The sequence below is a fragment of the Lonchura striata genome, chromosome 3 (genome assembly GCF_050655825.1).
Source record: "Lonchura striata isolate lonStrDom1 chromosome 3, ASM5065582v1, whole genome shotgun sequence".
NCBI classification, from domain to species: Eukaryota; Metazoa; Chordata; class Aves; order Passeriformes; family Estrildidae; genus Lonchura; species Lonchura striata.
Genome location: NC_140705.1, coordinates 95,168,711 through 95,187,594, shown reverse-complemented (window position 1 = coordinate 95,187,594; position 18,884 = coordinate 95,168,711). Strand labels below are relative to the sequence as shown.

At 45.9% G+C, this 18,884-nt stretch overlaps 1 protein-coding gene across 2 annotated transcripts in view; it reads left to right on the top strand.

The window, feature by feature from the left end:
- The window catches only part of ALK (ALK receptor tyrosine kinase), a 306,482-nt gene extending 288,640 nt beyond the window's left edge, over nucleotides 1-17,842 (top strand). For both annotated transcript variants that reach the window (XM_085575795.1, XM_085575794.1), the window contains exons 23-30: nucleotides 73-202; nucleotides 6,683-6,780; nucleotides 7,874-7,966; nucleotides 9,611-9,712; nucleotides 10,896-11,030; nucleotides 11,602-11,692; nucleotides 12,978-15,027; nucleotides 16,988-17,842. In XM_085575795.1, the coding sequence (XP_085431921.1) occupies nucleotides 73-202; nucleotides 6,683-6,780; nucleotides 7,874-7,966; nucleotides 9,611-9,712; nucleotides 10,896-11,030; nucleotides 11,602-11,692; nucleotides 12,978-13,682 (1,354 nt within the window). In that variant the 3' untranslated portion in view covers nucleotides 13,683-15,027; nucleotides 16,988-17,842. The remainder of the gene's footprint in view (nucleotides 1-72; nucleotides 203-6,682; nucleotides 6,781-7,873; nucleotides 7,967-9,610; nucleotides 9,713-10,895; nucleotides 11,031-11,601; nucleotides 11,693-12,977; nucleotides 15,028-16,987) is intronic.
- Nucleotides 17,843-18,884: the final 1,042 nt, after the last annotated feature.

Genomic DNA, 18,884 nt, shown 5'->3' with positions numbered 1-18,884 from the left:
GTTTGAATGTTTTCTGCTACTGTGCTTTTTGGGTCAAAGTTGCTCCACAGCTGGGTGTCACTGTCTCCACAGCAAGTTCAACCACCAGAACATCGTGCGCTGCATCGGGGTGAGCTTGCAGGCCCTGCCCCGCTTCATCCTGCTGGAGCTCATGGCTGGAGGAGACCTGAAGTCCTTCCTGAGGGAAACACGGCCTAGACCGGTGAGGAAAGAGGAAATTGTGTTTTATTTAGAGAGCTGCTGCCACGAGGCAAACACTTAGCTCATCTATGCAGACACTATTTCCCAGCATTTTAGATGGTCACAAAATTTCTGTTGTTGTAAGACCACTGTGGAGACAGGAGCTGGGAGGATAGGGAACAGATACTGCTGGGGCTGCACAGAGGTGCCTCCTCCCTGGACTTTGCTAGATAACATTGCAGGTACTACCTAAAAAAAGAGAAAAAGCAAAGTCTAAAAAAAAATGTTAAACTCAAATCTTAACTTCTTCTCAACCAGCTGGGGGCAGGCTGGGGGGAAATGTTGAGTTAGTAATATTTTAAAAAAAAAGTTATTTAAACTGCTGGTCAGATGCATTTCTGTGGATATCTGTCAGTTCAAATTTGGCATAGGCAAGGAGACAATCCATCCTGGAGCTGTCAACTTAATAGAAAATATCTTTAGTCCAGGATTTTAAAGATTTTCCCTACTGAAATCAGCATCAATAGAAAGAGACAGTCAGCTAGAAATGTGGAAGAAATAAATTATGACTTCTAGAGAGAATTCAGTATTTCAGAAGAATAAAGCTTTCTCTGAGTCTCTGGGTCAGAAAGTCACACAGATATTGCTGAAGTTTAAGACCAGGACCCAGCTTCATACTTTGTCTCTAATTTCAACAGAGGACAAAGTGCTGCATTTTATCAGTACAAGAGAGACACAAATTTGCTCTAACAGGTATCAATAAGATTCTTCCTTGAGGCATCTGGAAACAGATCAATTTTTTTTTATTTTTTCCATGCAGTGTGGTTTTCAGGTTTTCAGACATATAAAATGGTCTGTGAGACTCAGAAGTACTGCAGTCTTGAATAGGTTGCAATGAAGTGGCTCCTTCCTGGATAGGGAGGCTAAACACCCAGAAAGGAAAGTCTGAAATCTGAGAAAGTAGACTTTATAAATACAGGTTGTTTTTCTGAAGCACCTAGAGATGCTCCTACAAATGGGCTGCACTTGGTGGTAGGTGAATGGGGAAATTCCTGTTCTGCAGCTTGGTCTCCACCCTTACCCAGTGCACTGTAAAAACAGCACAGACAAGACATGCTGCCAGGTAAGTGCTTTGTTCAAAACTGCCAGGCCAGGCTGTGCAAGATGTGGAAAGATGCAGCTGAGACACGATGGGGTTTGACTGATTAAATTACAGAAGCCAGCTCAGTGATGGTGCAGATCTTGTCAGGAACTACCAAGAACACTAGTCCTGCACAGCAGGAATTTTTACCTACTTGCAGTAAAATAATCCAGCTGCTTTTGTAGATGACACAGCCCTTAATCTTGACAGGATAAAGTCATGGGAACCTTCTGATCTGAGGAGTTTTTTCTGTTTGGCCCTACCTCAGTCATGAATTCTTCTTTACCATGACTTCTGTTCCTGTGTGCAGAAACCTGTGTGCAACCCCTGTGGAAGCCCATGGCAGAAGAGGTTATTGGTTCACTCCATTGCTTCCTCAGTATTTCTCTTTCTGCCTTCACAATCACTCCATCCATTCCTCTTCTTTTCTTCTTGTCCTGGTTTGAAAAGACAGGTGTCTGCTTACAGAAGGCAGGAGCCTCCCCTGAAATGGAAAATGTAAACTCCCTCCCTCCGAATTATTATAATTTTAAAATTAAAAGGTTCTCAGACAAAGATACAGTAATAGGAATAACAGTTCTTTACTAGGAAAACTAAAAATACAAATGCAATAGTACCAAAAAAAAAACAAAAACAAAAAAAACCACTGACAGAGTCAGAATAGGACCTGACACCCTGTGGGTCAGGCTGTTGGCAACAGTGGTGGCTGCATCCCTCCTGCACTGCCAGCTGTAGTTCTGTTGGATCAGTGATCCTGTAGAACGGTGGGGCTTTCCTCTGAAGGTCCAGTTGTGGTGGAGATGGGCCTGGTCTTCCTCTGGGAATCCAGTAGAGAAGAAAGCTGCTCCTCTGGGAATCCAGTGGGAAAAGGCTGCCTGTGGTCTTCCAAACCTCAGATTATATCCAGGTAGGAATGCTTGGCTCCTCCCCCTGGGTGTAGCATCTCTCATGGGATGATGGAATTTGATCAGCCATGCTGTGACACTCACTGGGCCATTAACAGAAGATATCTCCTGAAGGGAGGATTGGTTGTGGAAGAGATAAAAAGATGACAGCCCAATCAACAGAAGATAACTGCCCCACCTCTTACAGATGGGAATAGAATACACACCCCCATTTCCAACCTGAGACACTTGTCTTTCCAACCTGTGTAAGGTTACCTGAGACTGACCGTAACCACTACCAGGCACAAGGCCTTTTCCTGTCAGCTTGAAGATTCTCCCTGGTTTCTGCATTTAACTTGCTCCCAGGAGTTAAGCAGACCTTGGATTGATAAGTCTGTTTTCTGCTTCCTCCCATGTGTCCCACACTTTGGGAAAGCTGAGCTTCAAATGCAAGATGGATAGTTGCAAGCTGGAACTGATCCAGAAAAGCAGTTTATATTCTCTCTTTAACAGCTGTGTGAACATGGGCAGCCTGACTCGTGCAGACGCAGAGCCACACAGTTTTGCTCCATTCTAATACCTTCTTTCCCCTTGCCTTGGCTTGCTTCTGCAACCATCCCATGTGGTGTCTGCCTGGCAAGAATGACAGGGTAATTCATTATCTGGCTGCTGGGGCAGCTTCTGAGGGGCCAATGGCACCTGTGAGTGCTGAGAAATCAGTCTCTGGTGCGTTTTTGACTGCTGGCTCACAAACTGCGAGGCAAGGAGACCATGACTGATGAGAAATGAGAGGTGTGCAGGGCACTGTGCTCTGTGAAGTATGGGATCCAGCCCTGGAAGTGGATTTACCCTCTGCATATACTTGAGGTGTGACAGAATCTCTGTACATAAGGCCTGTGGCTTAGTGCTAGTGAATGTATCTTTGCACAGCTCTTAATGAACCCTGAGCTGCTTTGTTCCTCCTGTTGCTCATACAGGGAAGACAGGCAGAAGGTAGGCATAGCAGGCTGGATGTCTAGCTTTTCAGGGCCATTAAAGGAAAGGAAAGACAAGGGACAGTGCAGAGTAAAGAGGCTTTGATGAGCTTTGCTTCCAAAAGGAATTAATTGAACACAAGCCCTATCTGACTGACTGGGTGGCAGAGATGCACTTCTTACTCTGCAGTAAGCACCATATGAATTACTACCTTTCCCCTTATTTTCTTTCCGCTTTTGTATTTTCCAGCTAATATATTTTATTACCTTGTCTTTCCCACCTACTTTTGCTTTCAGCCTAATTACAAAAGAGAGATTTACATGTTCAGCCTCTACCTTCACCCCCCAGTTGCTCTTTGCACTTCCTTGCCAGTAACATCAAATTAATTTGCTAGTTTTGGATAGATTTAATAGAGGTGTTAAAGACATTAACTTGGCACTAATTCCAAGGCTTATGGAAAATGAAAGCACCATGCTGGAGAGACCACCAGTTACTACTGGCCAGCTACAACCTGTGTGGCTTGGAACAAGACACCTGCAGCGTGTTGCCATGCACTTCCACACTGAAAAGCAGGAAAGAGAGCAGGAGGAATGGTGAAGGAGAAGGTGAATGAAGGGAAGGGGGGACTTAAGGCATTGCAAGGAGCATGAAATGGAAAGCTAAAGCAACTGCAGGAGGTATCAGAACAAGATCAAATTTAATGAGAGATGGAGATGCTGCCAGGGCTGTTGCATGTTGTTCTTCTGCGTTCTTCATGTAAAAAAATCAAGTTTCAGGTCAGCCAATGTGTAACAATTTTTCTGGACTCTAAGCAAGAATGATCATGTCTCCATCCAACATCACTGATACCAGACCAGTGATTCTCATGGAATATATTGATTTATGCCAACTAGGTCCACTCCATAAGGTTCAGATACATAATTCCCCATGAGTCCATGGCTGACAGCCCTGGAGGCTTTCTCTGTTCCATTTCTAAGTTTCACAGCTATTACAGGATTACCTCTTCCCCCTCATCTGCAGAGAGGCAATCTGGTAGATTCAGAGGCTCCTGGAATCGGAGCCTTAGCTCAGTGTGAGCATTGCAGAATTGTCCTTTCTGGGAGTTTCAGTGCTGATCTTTCTGACACACAGCACAGCAATCAAAGCCCAGCTCTGGGAGAGAAATATATATCCATTTATATGGATAAATGATTCCCCTCCTTTGTGCTGTGCAGCCTGTTGCACAGAGCAGTGATTACACTGAACAGTACACAGAATTTCATTCACCTTTAGCAAGATTCAGCCTCACCTGGGAGGTGTCACACCAGTGGTTCCAGCATGCCCACTGCCCTGAGCAGTAGAGCATTGCAGCTGGCATCATCCATTTATCTGGGGAGCCAAAGCTGTACAGCAAATCCTTTGATGTGTCTCAAGGCTGCCCCCTTGCAAAATGAATCCCAAACCTCCATTTTTCAAACAAATTACATGGCTAAATTGTCCTTGGCTGGGCAGTCACATCTGTTTTAGGACTGTATTTAGCCAAATAAAAGGTGGAAGGATTTAGCCAAATAAAAGGTGGAAGGAAGGAATTCCTCTAAGGAAGGAAAGGAAAGCAAAAAAACAAAAAACAAAAAACAAAAAAAAAAAAAAAAAACAAAAAAAAAAAAAAAAAAAAAAAGGAAAAAGAGAGAGAAATGAGAAATTCAGTCTATGGACTGCTTTTCAGTATAGCCTGAGTCTGAAATCAATTGTAGAGCAAAGAATTGGGCTTTTTACTCAGATTTCACTTCAGGTTTCTGACCCTTGCTCGAAAGAGCAGGGAATGGGTAGATTGAGATATTAATTTCCCCTTGGTTATGCCCTGCAAGGGAGAAAGAAGATGTGCATTCTTTCTTATTGTAGCCATCTTGTGTAGCTGGTGAGTCACTTTAACTCACAGAGGTAAAAGAGATTATTCCCCCTTCCCTACAAAATGGCAGGGAAAGAGCTGCCTTATGTTTTCAGAAAATAGTTACCCTGTAAAGAGGAAATTTTAAGGGGAGTTGTAATCCAGTATTTTAAAAAAACAGTGGAGTATATTTATGCAATGAACTATACTGTCTAAATAATTATAGGCAGGTGGAACAAGATCACATTTTGGTTTATGGCCCTGCATTGAACAAAACAGGCTTTGTTCATACAGAGATGCACCTTTTCTCGATTATTTAATTAGTCAATTATTGAGGCCAGGTTTTTTTTTTCCTAATATCTTCAGAGGACATTAAGTTGGGGTTTTTTGTTTGGTTTTTTGTTTGGGTTTTTGGTGCATGTTTTTGTGTGTGTTTTTTGTTTGTTTGGTTTGGTTTTGTTGTTGTTGTTTGGTTTTGGCTGTGGTTTTTTGTTTGGTTCATTTTTGTTTGTTGGTTTTACCAGCCAATGACCACTGCTTAACTACTGGCTGCTGCAGAGTCTGGACTTCTTTCCAGTCCCAGTTTGCAGTGGTTTAGATCAGGTGGAAGGCCAGCACAGCATGGCATGCATCTGGAGACATGTTCCATTACAACAGATGGGTTGGAGAGCCAGCAGTCCCTGTCACTGGAGAAGCTGTGCTCATTTGTGCACTGGTGTGAGAGCCCCAGGGGCAGGTGTGCCTTTTGGGACTGGGCTGACTGCTTGGTGTCCTAAGAGAGAGCCAAGGAGTGTGATAAGCTGATTTGGTCCAATATCTGAGGCTGATTAACTCTTAGCTGTAAAATGGTTGTTGTGCCATGAGCGGTCACTGCCACCCAGTTGTTTCTCATCACTCCCCTGGCAGCAGCATTTTTCCCCTTTCCCCACAGGACTGGCCACAGGGATCACTGAGTGTCACCACAGGAATCACTGATTCACACCTCAGGCATCACTGATTCACACCTCAGGGCAGCAGCTGTGGTTTGGCTTCAGGGACTGAGTGTGAACCCTGCCCTTTCCACTAAAGCATCTGGCTCCTCCTGGCAGGGGCTGTGGACTTCATCAGAGGGGCAGGAGCAAGGAGTTGGCAGCCTTAGTCTTCGTAGCCATTGGCTACACAAAACTGTGTCAGTGCTCTAAGGGGCAAGATAAAACCTACACAGATGTGGAGGAGTGAAAGAGCAAATGTGACTCATGCCATTATACAAAATGTCATTCCCATGGTTCAAGGTGACTTTAGAGAGGAGCTGGCAATAATACAAAGAAACTCAGTGAAGAACAGTTCATGCTGCAGATCTCAAAAATCAAGCTGAAAATTCAGAAGAATCTGCCATGAGAACTGGGGGAAATTCTTTCAGGGGCATCCCAATGGAGCTGGAAAGTCAGATCCAGCTGATTCTGTCTGCTCTGATTGTGTCTCTGGGATCTGTATAACACTCTGTCTGCACATCCTTTTATAGTTCATGGATATGAACTCTCTCCTGTGCATTTTCCTAATCCCTTTGTCACTTGCTGGAGAGCTCCCAGTGCTGTAGCAGCAACAAATCACGCCGTATTTCTGCTTTTAACCCATGTGTTCCTTGTCTTTTGGCAGAATCAGCCCTCCTCCCTTTCCATGCTGGACTTGCTGCACGTGGCCCGTGACATTGCCTGTGGGTGTCAATACCTGGAGGAGAACCACTTCATTCACAGGTAGGTGAGCCCACCTGGGCAGGACCTGCAGAGGGGCCAGCACGGGCTCAGAATGCCCTGCTCCATATGTTTGTGTCCTGCTGCACTCTAGTGGCTGGATACCTCTAAACAAGGTAGACAAAATCAGAATCATAGAAGCAATAAGAGAGCAACTGCTATAAATCAGGCTGGTAAAAGTCTGTCGTTTTGCCAAAGATCCTGAGCCCTGTCTCAGGGCCTGCACTTGTGCAGCCTATTTGGCTACTCTGCAAATGGACACAATCTTGTGACAGAAGTCTTTTAAGCTCTCTCCCTGTCAGGAATTTTATTTAGTGCCTGTCTGCTCATTTTGGGAGCCTTTTCTTCTCCCTCTTGAAGAGCACCTGGACAAGTACAGCCAGAAGGGCAGCATCAGGTGACTATTGCTCCTGCAAAACAGGGGGTTTGGCAAGCATCTAAAATCTGCCTGTTGAGTAGAGATGAGTAGAGAGGTGGCAGTTTGCAGCTCTGAGAATCGCCCACAAGCTGTGCCATTGTGTTATTCAGACCTCAAGGTTTACTCCAGCCCAGCAGAGGTGGAGCTTGGAGCTTTACCTGCATACACAGATTCAGGCCCACAGCTTCACTATTCAGAGCAACACCTGCACACTGTTCTGGCAGTGTTTTGGCATCTCTCTCTGGCAGCACAACACTCTGGCAGCCTTTTGACAACACTTGAACAAGCACAGTAGGAACAGATCAGTGGATCATTCCCCTGGCAGCTTGATGTTGGGACTAGTACATTCTGAAATCAGCTCCTCCTCTTGCACTCCTTAGAGACATAAAAATAACTCCCGAGGTGAAGGGAATCACACAGGAAGCCCACTCTTTCAACTGGAAGATGTTATGTGAAATTTAAAGAGAAAATGTTAAAGAACAAAACTGTTCCTGCTGTGGGAATAGATTGGAACTGGGGGCATTGCAGTTATCCATAAACACTGACTTTTCTGGCTGTTTAGGTTCTCTGCAGCTCAGGGAAGTAGGTTCTATATTTTGTTTCCTTTTTGACTTGAAAAACTGTCAAATAATTAAGTGGCTCTTCTCTTTCTGTTTCTTTTCTTCCCTTTCCTTTTAGGGATATTGCTGCCAGGAACTGCCTCCTTACCTGTCGAGGGCCTGGGAGAGTGGCTAAGATTGGAGACTTTGGAATGGCCCGGGATATTTACAGGTAGCAGAGCCAAGCCCAGGGTACCTGCAAGTGGGAGGTCACTGAAATGAGGGAAGAGCAGTGATTGTGCAGCCTCTTGTGCTGCTCTGTGTAACCCTGGTGAGGCGAGAGTGGAGAGATCCCAGTCTGGTGAATCCCAGCTGATGCCTTCCTGGTGTTTGCCTTAAACTGTCCTGGACAGTTTTCTCCTGGGCAATGAAGTCCAGTGGTCATGGAGGATGTTTTTCCTCCCTTTTAGACTGTCCTCAGTTTCCTTTCTTTACGTTCTCCACGCTGAATGGCATTGATGTGCCCTTTTGTTTTGTGATTCCAAATCATTCTGAATTTAATCTCTCTTCTTGATGCTACCCCTGCACCTTTGGTTTGGTGTCATCAGTAAATTTCCTCAATTTACTGCAGCTAAAGGAGGAAGGTGTAGAAGAAGGTCAGGAAAATGTAATCACCCAAACTGGAATTCAGCCAGGACACAGGTTAACTACTTTTGCTCTTGCAAGAAGTGCCAGAAAAATCTTTAATGACCATAAGCAGTCAGGGCTGCAGTTTGATGTCTCATCTTCCATAGAGCACCTCTAGAAGTGCAGCTCCATATCCTGCTGTGCTGAGGAATTGATTTGCCCTGACTCAGAAGAAGGAATGCCTTGTGCTCAGTCATCTGCAGTTTATTCCAGTGCCTTCCCGTCTTTTTTTTCCTGCTTGAGGATTCTCCTGTGCAATTACTAAGCCAGGTTTGGCTCTGCTTAGCTTGAGCTCTGACAGTATCACAGCCTGAGGTGCTACAAACAGAGTGCTACCTTCAGAAACCCAAGTGTATCAGAGGTTCTTGGGGTTGTTTTCCCTCCACAAAGAGTCCCCGCACAACCCCACTGTCAGATGGGGTTCTGCTGGGACAAAGTAGCATCTGTCACCCTCACACTATCAGCAGAACCCACTGCCAAGATGAACGCTTTGGTGCTGAGCTTTCAAAGGTGCCTTTGAAGCCTGCATGTGTTTGTCCAGGAATACCCTTTGGCTGCTCAGGCTGTGTGTTGTGATCAGTGGTGCCAGCTTGCATGAGCAGCCTCCTGCAACTGCCAGCATGGGATTTGGGGCTTGCAGGCTTTATTTTAAATGACAGTGACTCCAAAGGGCTGTTGTAACTCCTGTCTCAGGAACATTTTTGTGTTACCATCACAGCTCTAATGACCTGGCATCCTCCTCAAACAGCTCCTTGTTCCTACAAAGGGGTTTGGATTTTACTCACAGTGCTTTACATTGGGTATATATGGAATAGGTTTGGTTTATTCTTTCTGGGTATGCCCAAGATGACCATGTGTGAGATGAGGTGAGAAGATCTTGCTGTGGTTGACAAGGGCAGGAGGAAGCTCTGCCAGCAGCAGTTACTGTGTTAGAAATTCCCTACGAGGATGAGGGTAACTGCTTTACCAGATCAGGCCTGAAGTAATGTAGATTAAACAGCACTTCCATGGTTTGCTCTTTTCCACTTCTTTTATGAGAAGAAACAAGTCATTCCAGAACTTAGATTGTTCTACCTAAATTAGTCTCTCCTCCGGCTCATAATTTTAATATGTGTAATTACAAAAATCCCATATTGACAGCATTTTCTGAATTCTTGGCTGACTCTTTTGTTCTGTTTGTTCTTTGCAGAGCCAGCTACTATCGTAAGGGTGGGTGTGCAATGTTGCCTGTCAAATGGATGCCTCCCGAGGCTTTCATGGAAGGGATATTTACATCAAAAACAGACACATGGTGCGCTTCCTTTCCTCCACTATCCTGTCTGTCCGTGTTGGAACCCCTTTTGTAAACCATGAATGTTTTGTAAAAAAACACACATTCTTGTTCACTTCTCACATACTAAAAGGACAGGCTAGGTCTTTCAGAGCCAGCAGTTTTTGAGGAAACAAAGGAGCAGAAAGGTCAGACCTGTGCAGAGGTGGGTGCTGCAGGGCAGCTGAGCGGGCAGGGAAGGGAGGGTAAAGCAGATGCAGGTGCTGCTCCATTAGTCCCACACTGAGGAAAGCAGCATGGGAGGCTGCAGGCACGATCCATCCTGCCAGTCAGGGAGAAGGGTGTCCTACATTGTGGATTTTACCTTTCTCCTGGCCTACAGCAGCACTTGGAGCTCCTGAGTGGCCAGAGGTGGGGAGGAAAGTTGGGAGAGCGGGAGGCAAGAGCTCAGGGAGTGTGTGGAGGGGGAAGGGGCTGGTGGCCAGGACACAGCTTCTGAGCAAGCCCCAGCAGAGGGGTGAGGTACACACTCTGGTATAGCTGAGCTCTGTCTCAGCATCAAGCAGAGGAGTTTCCCATTGCTGCACATCTCTCTACAGTTTTAACCAATGGGGTTGTGGTTTCCAGGTTTGGAAACATTGACCAGGTGAATGCTTTGGAGGGAATCCTGCCCCAGCCACTGTCCCCAGGGCTTTGCAAGCCACTGCACCCAGGCCAGGGCTGTGCTTGCTAGAGAGAGTTTTCATTGTCCTCTTAGTGACAGGTGGGACCTGTGGGCCTCAGAGCATCAGTGGGGACTCACTAGCAGGATATTTCATGCAGGGTAGCTATTCCAGAGGAAAAGTTTGCCAAAACTTCTCTCTCCAGCAGTGGTCAGTGTCTCAGAAAAGGATGACCTGACTTTCACTTTTGTTACCTCCAGCTGAGCAGTGCTGAGTACAAGGGCAAAGAAACCATATTTACCTACCTATATCACAGGCTTCACTCACCTAGCAGTCAACTACTGGTATTTGTTACAAGTTTTAAAGTTCACTGTTACAATTGTGCAGCTTATTTATGTCTGAATCCTGCAGCAGGATTTCCACCAGCTCTTGATCAAAGGTTGCAAAGGGCAGTGCTGATGGTACTGAACCTAAGGGCATTGCCCACTGGTGATGGTCATTACAGTATCCCTCACTTTGTTTTCCTTTGTTTCTGTACTCAGGTCCTTTGGCGTATTGCTGTGGGAGATATTCTCTTTGGGATACATGCCCTACCCCAGCAAAAGCAACCAGGAGGTTCTGGAGTTTGTCACCAATGGAGGAAGGATGGATCCACCTAAAAACTGCCCTGGCCCTGTGTATGGGACTATAACTTTGATATATTCATGCAACTAAGTTTCTGTTTGCTTTTTCTCTACTCAAAAGTTAACAACTTTTAAGATTGACATAATCATGGCTAATCTGCCTTATTAAACTTCAGTACCAGTGATTCCTCTAATATTTAATTTTTCTGTTGTTTTGGAGAATAACTCAGGGCCCATTAGAGAAGTCCTGGCCACCGCTTGTTTGGTTAAATATGACACAGTATTTCTCTATCTTAGGTTAGCTGTGAACCTTCGATACATTAGACTGTTCACTGACAGGGAAATCTGGGCTCTTTTATCTGTAGCCCTGCCTACCTTTAGTGTGTTGTCCAAGGGATTTCAGGTGGATGAGTAATTTCTCTGAAAGACTGTGGATTTCACACCACTGGTGGTCACATTCCAGTGGTCACCAGTGCATCAGTTGCCTAACTCCAGGGAAGGCAGAGAACTCACCTGTTAGAAGCAAGAATAGTAATGAATGTCTGTGATTCCCAAGCTGCCATGAGTCGTTGTCACATCCCATGGGATCTGCCATTCATGAACGTCTCCTGTTCTGCCCTTCCAGCTACCGCATTATGACCCAGTGTTGGCAGCACCAGCCTGAAGACCGGCCAAACTTTGCCATAATCCTGGAGAGGATTGAGTACTGCACTCAGGTATCAGTGCTTGTTTGCCTCGGATGAGAGGGGTGGAGAGGGTTCTTCTTGAGGAGCCGTCTAGACAAGCCGGGATACGAGATGAGGAGGCAGCACTGCACTACTGCAGTCAGCAGTTCAGGGAGACTGATGTCAGCCTGGGAGCCCTGGCTGGCATATTCACCTCATCAGGGGCTTGACCCTTCTTGTCTTTTGCTGCTGAAAGACACAGGCTGACACAGGCTTACACAGCTTTACAAAGAGCACACCTGTAGTTCTGCTTCTGCTTATAGAGGCATAAATTCCAAAAGACAGGGCAGCACCTGCACTGCTTCCACATGCCTCATCCCAGTCTCTCCATCCCAGTGTTTACCCTTAAGGCATAGTCAACACTGAACAGAAATTGTCCCAGCTCAGAGCACCCTTTGCAGGTGGTTTCAGCAGCTGTTGGCAATTTTTTTGAATCTGAAAGTGCTGGAGAAGGCAGGTGGAGAGATGGCCAGGCTTAAAAGAGTGGGGATTCTTAGGCTAGGCCAGAGGGAAAAGATGTGCCTGGCTTTCCAGGCCAAAATCTGATTTACTTATTTTTTTACCACCAGTTTAGCTTGTGAGGAATAGAGCAGTTTGGAAAATGTTCTCCTGCCTGCATCAGCGCAGGCTACTTGCATGATCTCACTGTTGTTCACTTCAGTCAGTTTGCTTTCCCTTGCTATTTGGGAAGCTTGATCTGGTTTTTATGTGTTTGGATCCTGGGATTGGAAGGCATATTTTTCTGCTATCTGTAGCTTGCCATGGCATACAGCAATAAGTAAAGGTTGCCAGGATCACTGCATTTTCTCTCAGTTTAATTTTCAAAACTGCTTAAATAGCTCAGAACCACAGTCCCTGTGGATTTGGCTTCAAGGGTTCTGCCAGTATTGTCTTCACTCTGCGTTCCCATTCCTCCCTTGTTGTGTGGAGGCAATACTTACATGGTTCCAACTTGCTCAATATTATGTGTTACAAACTCTGAGATGATAGAGATTCCAAAAAACATTCCCAAAGGAAATTTTGCTGGACATAAAAAATGCTTTTCATTGGTTTTGTGCCTCTGCTGTTCTATGGTGAGTTTAAGGGTTACTTTCTTTAAAAGAGTTGGATTTTAAGGATATCCTGTTGCATCTTGCACCTAACTGCACTTTGTCTACATCCCCTCCTCATGAAATGGGGCCTCTGGGTGGTGGGATGTGTTGAGATCATAGCATGACAGCTGCTAGATGTGTGATGGCTGCAGACTTTGAGAAATTCCCGTTATTCCCCTTGGCAGGATCCCGATGTCATCAACACCGCCTTGCCAGTAGAATACGGCCCATCGGCTGAGGAGGAGGAGAAGGTGGCGATGCGCCCCGACGATCCAGAAGGAATTCCTCCTCTCTTGGTCTCAACACACCAAGACAGAAAGGATGAGAAGCAAACCCTGCCATCTCCACCACCCTTGCCATCAGCCGTCACTGCTGGAAAATCTCTGGGGAAAGGGGGAGCCTTGGAACAGCCAGCGCCAGGGAAGGTGCAGTCAGCCACAGCGGGGGGACACATCAACATGGCCTATGCCCAGTCCAACCCCCCTTCCGAGCTTCACAAAAGCCGGGGCTCCAGAAACAAGCCCACCAACCTCTGGAATCCAACCTATGGCTCCTGGTTTGCGGAGAAGCAGGGCAGCAAAAACAGTTCTCTGCTGGAGAAGGAGAGGTCTGAGAGGGAGAATTTGGGACAGGAAGGAAACTGTACTGTGGGGCCCAACATTGTGACTGGCAGGCTGCCAGGCTCCTCCCTGCTCTTAGAGCCATCTTCCCTAACTGCAAGCGTTAAAGAAGTGCCTCTCTTTAGGCTCCGCCACTTCCCCTGTGGGAATGTCAACTACGGATACCAGCAGCAAGGCTTACCCTTGGAAAACTCCACTCCACCTTGTGCTAGCAGTTACGAGGACCCTGTCCTTAGAAACAAGAGCCACATAACCCAGCAGGGGCCCTGAGAGCCCTCGACCCTCTCTTGACTTTTCCTCCCCGTGGCCCCTGAGCCTTGAAGAGATGTCCTGTCACCCAACACACCACGAGCAAGGCATCGGACAGCATCACCTCCTATTTTGTGCAAACTTGCTCCAAAAGTGCCACCCTTGACGCTGTAATTTCTACTAACCCGAGAGGCTTCAACCCACCGGAGCCCCAGCAGAGTCAAAGGAACGAGGGGGAGGGAGGATGCAGGGAACTGTTGCTAACTGCAAGGCCCAGCTGCTGTTGCATCAACTCATCCGCATGGTTGTCGTCATGCCCTTCCTGTGAGCTTTTCCCAGTTGTGCGTCCTCTGCTTCTGTGTCAAGCTGCGGCTCACTGCCATGAGTGTTCCATGTCTGGGCTTTTCCGTGCCAAACTTGTCGTTGCTGTGGAAGACCTGGAGGTCTCCTGCTGCTGGCAGAGCTTCTAGTGGGTTTGGGAAGAGTGTCCTCTATCCAAACCAAAAAACAAAAATACGACAGTGCGGAATGGTGACACGATGGCACGTTCTCAAGTCTTGTTCCAGCTGCAATCCAGTCTTCGAAAGTCCTTGAATGCACAGTGTTGTGGGGGTGCTGGCAGCGCAATGGAAAAACCCTGGTCACGCTGCATCACTCAAAGGGGAGAGGAGAGGGGGGGTGTAGATGCTAGGAGGCATTCAGGGGGTGGGCATTGTTTGGCTGGGGTTTTCTTTGGTTTGTTTTTGTTTACCTATGCTTAAGCACCAGAACCAAGTAAAGCCCTTTCAAATTCATTCTGTCCTACAAAAGTAGGGATGCCCTTCATCAGGAATGTGGAAGATCAAGTGGAATCAATGTGAAGCTTTGGAGGACCTTGGTCATGAGAGAGACTTTCACCGTGCCCTGCATACCTCGAAGGTTTGAAATAGCCTTTGACATACGCTGTATGAACAACACCATAAAGGCAGAAGACTACATCGTGCCACTGTCTGGAAGCCAGATATTGTCTGTACTGAAGGGTTTAGAACCCTTTTTCCTTAGACAAAATACGTGTATGATAGTGGTTTAAGGACAAACACTCCATTGACTCACTTTGTACACCCCGTGCATGAAAAATATTCCAGTTAAGTGTATTGTCAAAACATAGATGTAGGAAATAATTCATGTGTAAAGATGTGCTTTAGTAACTTCAGCTTAGGGTTGGGAGGAGCTGTTTTAGCATGATCGCTATCCAAAAAAGGGGTGCTTATTTCCATAGAAATGGGAGTATTGGAGCATCAGCAAAGGAGTGGGAAGGTGTTCTTCAGTCCGAGACTCTTCATTTCAGTGAAGTCACCCTGAATCTGGCCTGGATCCAAACATTGAGGTAAGCTTCCTGTCTCCATAAGGGAGCAAACCAGAATCCCTATACATCCTAAACTTTGGGATGGGCAGATTGAAATTGGAGGACTTGGCTTGGGCCACCCCCCTTGTACAAAACACATTGCAGGAGGAGCATTAGTGTGCTCTCCTAATCTGCCTTTCTGATGCCTCTGATGCACAGAATTAACTGCTTTTTTTAGATCAAAGCCAAAAGCAGATGTGCTGACTGGTTAACAGGCTGTGCTCGTGTGTTGGGTCAGGGGCTGCTCTGAATTTCATGTTCATCTGCTAGAGATCCATCCCACTGCTGCTGCATGGGTTAGGGGGGATAACAAGGGTTACGCTTACAGACTTCTTTAGGCTGAGCTAAGTGGGTATTTGTCATCTCCAAGGTTATTAGGCTCACAGCTCTTGCTGTGAAATAGCCACTGGGGAGGGATTCTGTCTAGCTTAGGATTGTGTTAGTGTCACACCAGTCTCTCTCTCTCTAGCTCAGTAAACTCAGTGGGGTAGTTTCTCAAGTCTCAGGAAAGCTGATTAATTCTGGAGGCAAGCACTATCTGAACAATTTATTACACTATTGCATTATTCACATATAATAGCAATTTTCATTTAAGTATTCCAGCTTTCTCATTTTCAGAAGAGCTGAAGCTCCTCATTGTTTTATTTAGCCTTTCTTTGCAAAGGAGCACACTCTGAGTTTTTGCTGCCTTACGAAGTTACTGGGGGCAGAACCTGACCTGTTTACTGATGAGTATTTCCAAAAGAAGGCACAAGAACAAAAAGTTGCTAAGTTAATGATCTTTGACTAGCTGAAATTACTAATTCTTGGATCTGGGGCAGCAGCTTCGATGCTGCACAAATGCAGATAAGCTGCCAGGTTGTGATGTTAAAGGTGGAATTTCAAAAGAAACTACAAAAGCACAAGCAGCAAGAGATGATTTTAAGTCTGTAGTTGTGAAAGGCAGGCTCTCCCAGCCATAGTGAGATGCTCTGAGCTTGTGCTATGCAGTTATTTTATCATAGAATGTCTTACAGAATGGGAGTTGTAAGAAAATGAAGGAGCTAAACATGATCCTACTTCTTACCTATGGGATATGTCAAGAGATAATTCTGATCAGGGGAAATGGTGAATTACTACTGAAATTCTCCACTCTGCTGAGTTCAGTGCATTGAGACAAATATTGTTCAGCACTGGCAGCTGCTTTTAAGTGAGCTTCCCTCTAATGTGTCCAGTGCAAAATTCTTTGTTATGGGTTTTTTAATGGTCTGGATTTTCTTGGTTGGTTGGAGTTTTGAGGTTTGTTTGTATTACTGTTGTTTGTGGGTTTTTTAATCCCTCTCTCTTAACTCCTGGAATTCAGAAATCCAGTTTGGGCTTACTTTTAATGTTAAAACCATACAATTTCTGAGCTCTTCCACAGCAAGCATTTAGTTTAGTATCCCTGTGTGCTGTCCAAGCACAGTACTTCAAAAACCGTCCTGTAAATATTGGTGCTAATCAAATCTTCTCACTTAGAAACAAGAGCTGGAGCATTTGCCTGTCCTCTTTCTTAAAAAAAAAAAAAAAATGTTACCATTAATTGCTTGGACCAAAGGGTGCTCTGTTATTTGTATCCAGGCTGCAGTTGCCATGAGAATGAACCAGAAATTTTAATTTCTGTGTCTAGGATGATTCACCTGTTCAGTACTCAGAGCTGCAGTGACCAGAAGGGATTTAAGTCACCATGGGCTCACCAGACCAAAGCATTCTGTAAATCCCAAATTCCTCAATCAAACCCCTCCATGCTAGGAGAAAAACAAATTCAGATTATTTTTAACCCTCTTACCCTTTTTGTTGATGACTTTTTTTAAAATTATAGTTTATTGACACAGTGTCTGTTTTTAAGGAACTTGTTTTAAGACCATTAACCTTTTGTGTTGGTAATAATGATGTTCTGATTTGTGTTTTCCTCATTCTGCAGTGGAAAAGCAGGAAGAAGTATGACCTACAGGATGTAAAGCATGACTGGGGAAAAACCCTGTGCTTATGCTCTGAAAATGGCTTATTTCCATGTAGATGTTACCTGGTTTCCTATAGAAGATAAGCAGGTTTCTGGTTCCGTGAGCTGCTGGAGGTAAATTAGGTTGGGATGCCTGTCTCTCTACCTTTCCAGTTGTGCCATCATCTTCCCTTTGTGCCGCTGAACTTTGTTTCTCCACCACGTGCCTGGGAATGAAGCAGGGCAGGAGTGAGGGTGGTTCTGCTCCCCGAGGCGCAGTAAGGGAGCGGGGTGGGAGAGGGGCAGGTGACAGGAGGTGCAGGGACCAGCGGTGGGCAGCCCCGGGGCTGCGTTCCTTTGGCCGGGTCGGTCTTGGACAGCGGCGTCGGACGCGGCCGCTCCAGCTTCCCTGCACAGGGAGCGGCCACAGCACGGCACACCAGGGCTGACACAGGAATGGCAGGTGCCACTCTGCATGTCTGCTCCTGGCTTCTGGGGGATGAGAACCTTGACATGGGAATAGCATAAAACAGCCTTCCACAGCAGCACAGCCATCGCTGTCCGTCTGTCCCAGAGTTAAACCCATCACAGGAAACATCCCAAGCATCCGCTCCTGGCTTCTTTTAGTACCGAGCTTCATTATAGGAGTGTCTGTCTCATGTACAGCCGTTTATGCAACATTGTTTATAAAGGAAGGGCCTGTGCACTTCAGGGATACTATGAAGAAAAATCCTAATATATGGTCATTGAGTATTTTGTATTGAATAGTGTATTTGTATTGTAAACAAGTGTAGTGAACCACAAGGCATGAAGACAAATAAAGTGACAGTGGCTGGATTTCTCCGTGTTGGGCTGTGCAATGATTGGATCAATGTCCAGACGTCTCTGGACATCCATTTCTACTTGGCAAAGTTGCAGAAGTGTTAAGGTGATGAACAGCCATGGTACGGCGAACCATGTTTTGGGCTCACAGCAGCTGTTCCGGATTTCTTTGCACTGCCAGTGTTACACACCAAGTTTCTTACAGGGGAAGGTGCCCTTCCCTCTGTCACAAGGAAGGCTGGCTTTTACCCACAGAAAGCTGGCCAGTATAAAAACAGAGCAAAGGATATGGCTGAAGATAGCATTTGAGTGTTTTCCTATTTAAGACAGCCTTTGAGACTGGACTGAGGGTAGGTCTACCTATAAGCTGTACTTTAATTCATTTTCAGTATTGAAAATGACACCATAGAATCTTGTGACTATTCTGGGAACAGATAGCTCCTGCCCTGAAACACTTTTTTTTATCCTGTCCCATACCACTCCTATGGCCCAGGCAGCTGCATTCTCATGAAATTAGGACTGAGTTACTACAAACTTTCTCCTTCACGTGCTCATTCTAATGCAGGATAGTGCTGTGGTTTGGTTAACAAGACTTTTCCAGTAGGCACCTCTCCTCTCCCTCCTTTGTTTCCTTCCCTGTCTTAACTTAAAAAGGAGCTCTCCTATGCTCTTCCAGCAGCAGGGCTGGTAGCAGCCAGCCACCACAGCCTGGTTTGGATCTGGCACTGGCTACAAATCTCTGCTCTAATTCCCCTTTCTTCCAGAGTTGTCAGTCTGCAGCCAGCCAGGGAAAAGGATGCAGGTGGGTACTCTGCTACGTGGCTTTCATGGACAGTTTGAGTTTCCACCTGGTCCTTGGCAAGGCTTCTGCAGACTCTGAACTCTGAAACAGCCATGACAGAAAAGCTGGGTTTGCCACCTCTCACAGGTGACAGATCTAACTTGTCAGAGGAACTATGTACAGCTATGTACAGGAACTGTGCTATGTTGCAGCTCTGCAGAACCAGCCCTGGATGCATGTGCCTCAGATGTTGCTGACCAGCAGCACTCTGAAGGC